Source organism: Corvus brachyrhynchos, unplaced genomic scaffold (assembly GCF_000691975.1).
Source record: "Corvus brachyrhynchos isolate BGI_N302 unplaced genomic scaffold, ASM69197v1 scaffold100, whole genome shotgun sequence".
Classification (NCBI taxonomy): domain Eukaryota; kingdom Metazoa; phylum Chordata; class Aves; order Passeriformes; family Corvidae; genus Corvus; species Corvus brachyrhynchos.
In genome coordinates, this window is record NW_008236230.1 from 1969640 (window position 1) to 1979806 (window position 10167).

General features: G+C 38.5%; 1 protein-coding gene across 3 annotated transcripts in view; it reads right to left on the bottom strand.

Annotated features, from left to right (window-relative positions):
* Positions 1–10167, bottom strand: part of FARS2 (phenylalanyl-tRNA synthetase 2, mitochondrial) — a 231207-nt gene that overhangs the window by 95614 nt on the left and 125426 nt on the right. For all 3 annotated transcript variants that reach the window (XM_008643449.2, XM_017746924.1, XM_017746925.1), the window contains one exon: positions 153–313. In XM_008643449.2, the coding sequence (XP_008641671.1) occupies positions 153–313 (161 nt within the window). The remainder of the gene's footprint in view (positions 1–152; positions 314–10167) is intronic.

The following is a 10167-nucleotide window of genomic DNA, read 5'->3' on the forward strand; positions in this document are numbered from 1 at the left end:
GATTTTATTGCAGTACATCAGAGAATCATGATAGCTGTATACCTGTTGCATCAAAACCTAATCTTTTAATGACACAGAATTTTAATTATGTGATATTCACTAGGGATACACATATTTCACAGTAAATTATCACCATATATATGTTATTTTACCTGGAACTTTATTTTTTGCCAAATGTGAGGCCCAATAAATTGTTTTAAGAAGCGTTCATCTTCACTCCAGAACAGTCGGATGTCAGGGATATCGTACAGGATCATGGCCAGCCTCTCCAAACCCAAGCCAAACGCCCAGCCAATTTTATCCTGAGCACCAGCTGCAATACACAAACAAACAAGATAAAAATTCAAGAGTTCACAACATGGAAAATTACTGATAAAATGTTCACCTATTTATTAAGAAGAAAAAAAGAAAAAGGTGAAATGGCAAACCGGAAAATCTTCCAAGTAACTGCCAAATGAAAGATCTAAGGGTTACAGGACAGATCCTACTTAAATCAAAAACTGCAGCAAGACTGAGCAAGCACATCATTGAGTCCAGGAACCAAAAGTGGCAATAAAACAAAGCCACTGTCTTGACAATTTGTGTCCAAAGGTTCAGACGGGCTTGAGAAATGCTGCATAATGCTATACATCATTACCCTTTACTGTGCTTAGAGCTGAGCACTTCCTCACTTGGCTCAGCTGTGTTTTGTAAGACATGTAAACATGAATTCCCTGTTCAGAGTATTTTCCTTGGTCTGACAGACCAAGCCAAGCCTATAGAGCATTAACATCATTACCAACATTTCAAGGGACCATAATTGCCTCTTTTGAGGCTTCTGGAAGAAACAGAGCAATGGGATGTGAGGCACCGTTGCATTAGCATCACACCTCCAACCAGGGAACTCCTGAGCTGCTGCTCCTGGGAAAAGCCACTGCTCTCACATAAATAAGGCTCTTCTATGCAGCACTAAATATAAAAATACAAGAATACTTAATAAAGAAAATCTGTACAGATATTAATGATGTAACATTTCTGTCAGGAAAGTAAATATTCATACCTTCCTTCATTTACAGGGCAGGAGCACTGATTCATTAAACAGGGATTTTTTCAACACAAGACACTAAGTCTATGTTTAGCCATCATCCTACTGATTTTGAAATAAGCTTAGAGCCCAGAAGCCCTGGCAAAGGCTCAGAGCTTTTAAAAACTTAAACAAATGCCTAAACAAACACACATGCTGAAAGGATGCATGCATGTGTGACAGACTTGAGTCCACACCATCAGCACTTGCAGTGTACTCCTGAGTCACACAACATCACTGCACATCTCACAGCTATGCACCAGAGCCACAGCAGCTCCACCAGTATTAATTTAAACTAATTTTTTGTAAACTTTGAACTCAGTAGCTTTCTCACCATCATGCAGAAGGCTAGAAGCAGAAGTCTACTTTCTGACCCTTTTGTCCCTGATATCAGAAAGGAAACAACTCCCGTTATTTGGGCACTGATAACATCCTGAGTTATCCTGTTGTGTTCAATGCTGAGATTAAACAGGCCTGAGTTCTGTTCAAATAGAGGGAGGCATACCAAGCTTGGGAAAAGGGACACAGTCATCACTTCAATTCCATTAATTCATTTGAACCTGTCTATTTTTCTGGAATAACAGGTCCTCAGCAGAACGTCTCTGTGTCTCACTTGCTGCATCAGCAGTACTGCATTACCACAGGAGTTAGCTCATAAGAGTACTTCATAGAGGAGTTAGGATATTCTGCCTGTCCCTTCTCGTGTGCTCAAATGCAAGATTTTGCACTTTCTGACATTTGAAAGCAGACAGTTTGTCAACTGAACTGTGGAAGTCCTATGAAATAGAGGACTGGGTGTGAACTCCAAAGGTACCTCATGGCAGAGCTGCTCAAAACAGTGTTTAGGCCAACCAACAGACTGTGAGCTAACCCAAGTCTGGAAACCTGCAAGCCACGCTACATTACATGAAGAACTGCACAACTTGCTACTGTTGATTTTTAGAGAAAGCAGAGTGACTACAAAGAAGGTACTGAAATTTGTGTTTGGGTGAGATTTTGAGCTCTGACTTTAAGCATGAACCATATACTGTTTCTCTGAAAGTACTATTTCTCTCCATACACCAGTATATTAAAGTAATTACATTTGTATGGCTATGAAGAAGGGAAGACAATTCATTGCAATTGTGTTGCTTCTTTAACCTTCCAGCTTGCCTTTCTTAGATCAGCAACTCCTGCCTCAGTGACAGAACTCTTACTCATTTCAGAAGTGCCAGATTTTCACATACATATGGGCATTTCTGTAGACCAACCTCCAGAGGTAAAGTAAAGCACCAGGAGCAATATCCATGAGGGTTCTGAATGGCCAATGCTTAATCTCGACAGAGTCATTAAACCTGAAACCTAAAGATGCCAGGTTAAGCATTAGTGTTAATTAATTCACAGATGCTTTGTAAAGTATACATGATGGGGGTGATGATCCTCCTTCCCCATATTAGTGATGATTACTGGTAGATCAGACAGGAAAAAAGAAAGACATGACAGAAGATAAGAACAGGTGTATATTCTGATTAGTAGAGCTTTACGTTTAGGACTTGGGCTTTTTAAATATTTTGATGTGAGAATGGTTTTAATTGTAACCTTTTTTCCCTCACACTTAATACCTTTTTTTTTGCTATGAACTTTAATTCTGCAATGAATGTCTTGATTTTATATCAGCAACTTCTTTTCTGTTCTGCTTTTCTTGCTTGGTTTTTTGGGGTGTTTTTTAGAAGGACTGGGACACATCACAGTTTTTTTCATTTCGTAGCAGACGAAGAGATTCTGCTATCTGTGTAGCAGCTCAGAGCATTGTCATCTGAGCTATGATTAAACACATATTCACCGAATTGTCTTTTGGATGATCCTTGTACAATTATCAGCCTTCAAACCACAAACTTCTCAAATGTCCACAGTGAAAGCTGTATCAGTGAAGAATTACCTCTACTCAGACAAAATAATTGAAAGAAAAAGGAAAATTCAGATTATTAAAATTCCTCCTCATATGAGCACTAGGAAATCTCTGCACTCTAAATCTTAGTTATTTTGTCTATGACTTCTTCTCCAACTTTCTGTTTGTAAAGCTCAAAGTCAATGCAGCATTGACTTAAAGCATTTAAACAGCTACCTTGGGGGACTCAGTAAGATAAATGCATGCTTCTAAACATATTTCTTACTGGAAATGATCAGGTGACTTAGAAATTAAATGTGCCAGTAATCATCCTGTTGAGTGAGAGAGCAACCCATAGCTTTCTGAACACAAACACATGTTTAAATGCACCAAATTTTGGCAACTATTGTGGAAAGAAGTCAAGTGAATGTGAGTCAACAAGACAGAAAGAGTGAACACAGAATAGCTTAAAATGTGGCAAAAAGCAGGTTGAGGTTCTGATGAGACCTGGCCAAAGCAGCAGATTCCAGGGACCTGGTGGGGCAATCATAGCATCACTGCTTGAAATAACATAGCCCAACAGATAAAGCTTTCCTGACATACGAGCTTTCCCCAACTGGCCATCAAAAGATTTGTACACTGCCAGGCTCCTGCTGCCTCACATGAAAAATCTGACTTCCCACCAGAAGAAAATTGCTGAAAGCTTTGCTTGTCAGGTAGCCAAAGATGGAGGAGGAAAGGATAAAACAGTTTGAGTGGCTTCCCACACTGGGGGCTAGGACAGCCCAAATCTGATGTCAGCAGGTTGCATCACTGCAGCTATGTCTTACAGAGAAGCTCAAGAGTCCTTATCTTCCTTCACAGTCGTTATCTATTTCTCCTGGACTTAAGCTTCAAGCCCAGGTGAATCAGTTTACATGTAATGTAGACCAATCAAGTCATTCTCCAAAAAGCAATGTTAAATGAAAGTTAGATTTGCTCAGTCAGGATGGGAATCTTCCTAATTATTCACTAAGACATAAATAATGACCTGAGAGAATTCATGGATTATATTGCCCTGAATCCTCAGAGACACCCACAGATAGAAATACCCACCCTCTCAAGGAGTGTGAGGCAAGACATTCTGCTCTGTACAACAATTTAAAGACACATTTTGCAACATAGTATTAGTAACAGGTTGACAAAGCTTTTTTGGTTTACATTCCAGTCATTTTTGTATCGATACCAGCTTTTGTTTAAAAATTTTTGCTACTTCTCTAAAACTGCCAATAAAGAAATCTTTCTTTCAATAGAGCCTAAACTGGGTCTTCAAATTGTTATACTCAGCAGTTACTGAGAAGTGAAAGAAATTAAATTTTGATCTTGGATTGAAGCAAAATCATGAATACACAACAGCCTGCATATAAGGTGTTCTTCACCAAATGCAGAAAAATTAATGCACCCAAAGTATGAGTAGCTGAAATCTGGGATGAGTTCCAGAAGCAAAGACCTGAATTTGATCTCCTTCTTTCAGTCCAAACTATGACTGTTAATGGACCAAATTCTGGAACTAAAATGGTGGGAAGAGGGGTAAACAGATGCTCAAGGACACAAGGATTACACATCATGTTTTACAAAACAAATCAGCTTCAGTAGCAAACTGTATAGAAAGTAAGTTATAGACATAATGAACATGTGACTTGACACAAAACATCACAAGTTCTGGAAACAAATGCCTAGGCCCACATTTGAGTTGTATGTGATTAAAGGACAGCTTATGAATCAGGAATTTGAAAAACAGGCTGCAAAATAAATATTTACTTATTTCTAGAGACTAGGAATGCATATTCTACATGACTGACACAGCAATGAGGCAAACATGTTTACTTGTGTTAAAAGTAAGCTATTTTAAATTGTTTCCTTATTATTTCCATAAATTATTTCAGATAAAACTCTCTTATGTTGGGAGTCAAAAGTTTTACATGGAAAAAAGTAATACTAGGGTATCAGTCTAACAGAGAAGAGCTACTGAAAGTGCAAGGTCATGTGGCTGGGATGTTAAGCAGCTGAGGCTAAAAAGTTTACCAAAGTTTTCTCTGAACTCCTCTCCAGTGAAAGCAAAAATCTAAACCACCACATTGTTCTCCTGTAACTCCGTTAAATTGATGCATTCAGGCTCCTGTGTGCAATTCAGTTTAAATTGCATCCTAAAATGAGGACTTGGCTTTCAGACCATGCATGCCAAGAAAGCCACTCCTCAAGAACTCAAGAAAAGAAGTAAACATTCAATTATGCCTATTCTACGCAAAGAGAACTTATCTTTCTAAATCTCATGTGGGGAGTAATTTTCTAACAATAATATTCACTTTGAGACCACAGCTGTGTCTCCTGGGTCAGACTGATCTGTTCTGTTCTCTCCATTTGAAAACTAAGAACTTTAAAGGCTTTGAGAAAGTTTTAATAATTATGTTTATTTTTGTTCTATAACCAAAAGATCTATGTATATACTAAAAGAACAGCCTGTTTAAAAAATCTACCCAGGGAAGCCATCCAGATTGTACTTTCTTCTAATATGTAGTTAACATTTATTCTACCATTTTACCAATATTACAGCAGGTTAAGTAGCTGGGAGGAAAACATTTCTGAAAGGGAGAAATGGATGACCTGAGCAGAAGACGACAGGAAAACTAGATTAAAAAGAAAAGGAAAGAGTTTTCCCACCTCAAACTGATACTTTTAGCTTCCAATTTTTTTATCTTTCTGCTTCTGAAGTTATGAATTTCTCAGTCCTCCTTCTTTGCTCCTTTCCATCTTCCTACTTTTGCCCGAGTTCATCTCTCCCATTCCTGCAAGCCCTCCCAAGCATTCCCAACAAAATCAAGGACAAATCCACCATTAAACAGAATCTTACTTAAACCCTAGGATATTTTTTCAGAGTTCATAACCATACCCTGCAATAGCATTCAACCTTTCAAATTATGTAAGATAAAGTATCCACTTAAGTCCCAAGAGCAATACAAGACATTAGTCATTAACTATAAATACTTTTATGGTGTATGGTTTTCCTTTCTCTGTATTTCAGCCTGCATAGCTGAACAAATGGCTTGCTTAGTTTTTGAGATTTTTTTTCCTTATCCCTGTCTCAAGGCTGAACATTTCCCATGGATGACAGTGCAATTTGCTGTCCTAATTTATGTCAGAGAGCAAAAAAAAGACCGATTTGGTCTTTTTCCCTTGGCTCTGCCTGCAGGCTACAGTATTGCTCTTTTTGTTCTTTGTATGTAAAAGCAAACTCCAATTCCTTTCTTTATGTTTCGTTCATTCAGGCAAAGTTGGATTTTGAGGGTTTGGGCCTTTTAATATCTTCTAATATCTTTAAATCTCCCTAGACACTGGGCCATGTAGATTTGAAAAAATAAATGCTATAAAGAAATACACAAGAGGCTCCCACTTGAGAGAAAGACCAAGCCTACAATACAGTTCAGAAATGAAATTATGAATCTCATTTTTTCAGGGTATAAGTACAGCTGGACAAACTCCCTTCACATATATTCATTGCGTCCAGATGCAATTTTCTTGGCAAAATTTCACCAAAGTTGACTGCTTAGTATCTTACAAAGTGGCCTTTTCTTACAGAACAACAGACAGAGCAAGGAACAAGAACATAAACATCATCACAATGTGGGACAATCTTCAAGAGATTAAGACATCCTCAAAAGATGCCGAAGTAGCAGTTTATCTATCATAGCACAGGACACTGTTCAGCATGTTTGATATTCCTGTTGAAGAATCAGAACAGCCAGCACACCTGTATGTATATAAAAAGGTTAAAAAATGTGTTCAGCTGATAGCAGCACACTCCCATGATTACTCTGAAAGCTTGACACTGCACAATAAATTCAACTTCCACAGACAGGGACTGATACCATATTTTGTTTTCCTACAGCATGTACCATAAAGAAGCCTTGAGCTTATGACTGGGGTTCCTTGGTTTTACAATATGTAAAAATAATAGACAGGTAAGGTTTATGATTTAGCTCCTCTGCCACAAACTCATTCTTGGGAAGAAAGACATGAAAAGCCTTATGATCACTTAGGCATCACTTGCCTTATAACTGGAGTTGGGGTAATAGCCCTTTCTTTCCTAGAATGATTTATGTAAGACACATAATAAATGTAAAACATTGAATTTCAAAATCTTTGTCAATAGTTCTTTAGAATTCTAATGGTAAAGCTACAAGAAGATTTCATACTGAAGTGCAGCATTTGTAATCCAATGAACTCCAATGAATTCCACTACATGTGTTTCATAACAGCTCTGACAAGGTTCTGGGTACATACAATTTATTTATTTTTTTAAAAACACAACATAAAGAGTCTGGCTGTACTTAAATGCATTGTCACATAGCACAGCATGGAAACATTTTGTTCAGAAGCACTGCTCCCAGTTTTCCTTTCATCTTACTAGAGAACTACTCCATCAGCTCTGTGCTACAACAGCTTGAAGGAAATTTCTTGCTTTTGCTCACAAAGGGCTCTTCAGAATGACTGGCTTCCCAACTCATCTCTACTCATTGATCCCCCATCTGAAAAAAATTCAACCATTGCATGTTCCTGAACAAAATATTTTCTGTCAGTAGGTCTCATGCTATTAAAGACATAGATATGATTTAAACATGTAATTCCAGACACTAGCAAACAGATTTGAAGACTCTCACAAAGGGCCCTCTTGCATTTCTCTCCATACTGCTCCTGAGTCCAGTGTTTCCAGCTGGCATTTGTCAAACCTGGACACCTGCAAATATCTTTATCTGCACCTATAACAAAGCCATGGATGCTTAACTAGTCTTCTGGTACATTTTTGTACACAGGCATGCATAAAAGGGAAAGTATGTAGCTGTAGCACAGACAGACACCTCAGGAGACTCAGTTCTGTGCCTAAGGGAAAGACATAGTGAGCCTGGTCTTCCTCCTGGGCCTAAAATCTCCTGTCTCCTCTCTCATCTTCATGTTCCCAGGAACACTCGGAGCAAAACCTGAACTTACAAATTAGTTTCTTTAGCTTGTAATGCACTGCTTGACTTGTGTGAAGCAACAACCCTTTGAAATGTATCACCAGGACTTGAGCTGCGTCTAACCCTACACCTGCCCAGTGGCTCTGTGGAATGGCACTGCCATGTCCAGAGCTCTTCTGGGGCAGGAACTGAAGGGTTTCACTCGAGGCAAAAGAGTTCTTCCTCCTACTCGGTTTATGTTTTGAAGTCGTACCTGATATTTACAACTTGATGGCTATTAATATATTCTCTTGGGATTTGGGGAGACTTCCAAGCAGATGCAGAGGTATCTGCAAGAAGATGCTAAGAGGCAGCATAATTCTGGGGAATACTGTTGGCTACTTCACCATGACACATTGCAAAGTATCTGGTCTAAACCAGATCCTTCAGTTCTACTGTAAATAGGGAGAGAATACCACAAATAATTATTCACTCTATCATAAGAAATGTAGAAATAAACACTTAACTTTTAGGCATGTAAATCAGATCGGATTAATTTGACCCTATATATCCATTTCAGCTTCAAGTTTTACCATGAAACATGCAACGCTGTATAATTACAAGGAAAAGAACAAAAATCTTTCATCTTGGAGCAATCATGTCATGTTAATATCTCTTTTAGATTTCTCTCTCAGATTTCTTTTAATTAGTTTCCTCATTTCTAGCAACTTCCCTCATGATTTCGGTACTCATATGACACAGATGCAATGGAAATTATGTTTCAAGTACTCTCCTGTCCTTACTTCCCTCTTCCTGCACCACACAAATTGCCTATAGCCACTTTAAAAAAAAAAAATTATATGTAATTTATTTCAAGTCATTCATCAGTAGTACTACAGGACCACAGCCAGACCTCCATGCTTTTCTTGCATATGACTAGAACATTTAAGATAGTGATTATTTTTTAAATTAAGCCACCATCTCCATATGAAGGAGCTGACAAAAAATGTTGAAGATGAAGTAATTGTTCCTTAAAGCTCAAAGTAACTCTTTTTCATTTACTTTCTGATTTGTACAAAATTCATGAGTCCTGGCAGCAGTACTTTTTTTCTCTGAAGTACAATGATTTCTTTAAAAAGTGACATAAATTACATAAAAATTTGGCATAAAGTGCTTGAAGGAGCTTCACACAATATAATATTACCAGCTATTGGAGTTGAAAGAAATGAAACATTGTGAAGTCCCATCTAAACTATAGAAGAAGAGCTTAGGAGAAGACACAAGAAAAGGTTTTGTTTGAAGTCCTTGAAATAACTCATGAAAACACATTAGCTGTATATTTTGCAGAGGCTTCTTGCTTACTCTTGCCATGCAGTTAACAAGGCATGTACAAGAAGATGGAAACATACACAAGCAAGTGAGGGATGGGTCGCAGGATGGCCCTGCAACTACTCTCTGCCTAGGTGTTATGTACTCTACAGAACAGTTTACACCATTACACAGGGGCCAACAGCACAAAACATAACAGGTTTATTGACCTCCAAATGAGGAAAGATTTTTCCTTAAGAAAGATTCAAAAAACGCAAAAAATGCCACATAAAGCTCTTCTACAGCTATTTGAAAAACACCCCATCTTTCTCCCACTATATTCATATAAAGTCTCAATTTTTGTGGCAGTCCAGATGGCTCCAGACACCCTGACCACTCATGAAACACAGAGAGCAAACAGTGGCGGTCAGAGTCCCAAGTTTAAGCACCCCACTTCGAAGTCATGGTGAGAACCTCTAATCCCCTTGTTCTTTCATTTGCATGTTTCCTCCCAATTGGTTAATGTTCTACCCTCCCTATTTGATGTATGAGGCTATGTTTATGCATTTCCTTTCGTTAACATGCATAAGTTCTAGAAAGTTCTTTGTTTCTCGACACCCTATTGGTTCCTTCCCTAAGTCCCTCCTATGCAGTGTCCTTATTGGTCCCTTCATTGTCAACCCCGCCTACTTACCCTCATATCATTGCTTAACACCCTCCTACCGATTTGGCTCTTCGTCCCTGTCATTTCAGTGGAATAAACCTGCGTGGAAGACATACGGAGAGTCCCCTCTCTTTCTTCACCCGCCTGTTAGAGTGGGGATACTGCAACACGTGTATCAGACGACGAGGCCCGTGGAAAAGAAGTATGTATGGACCAATTCTTGATAGGTGTTTCAGAGATGTTTATTTCTCCAGCCACATGGCCGGGATCTGCCGAGGAACTGCTGCAATTA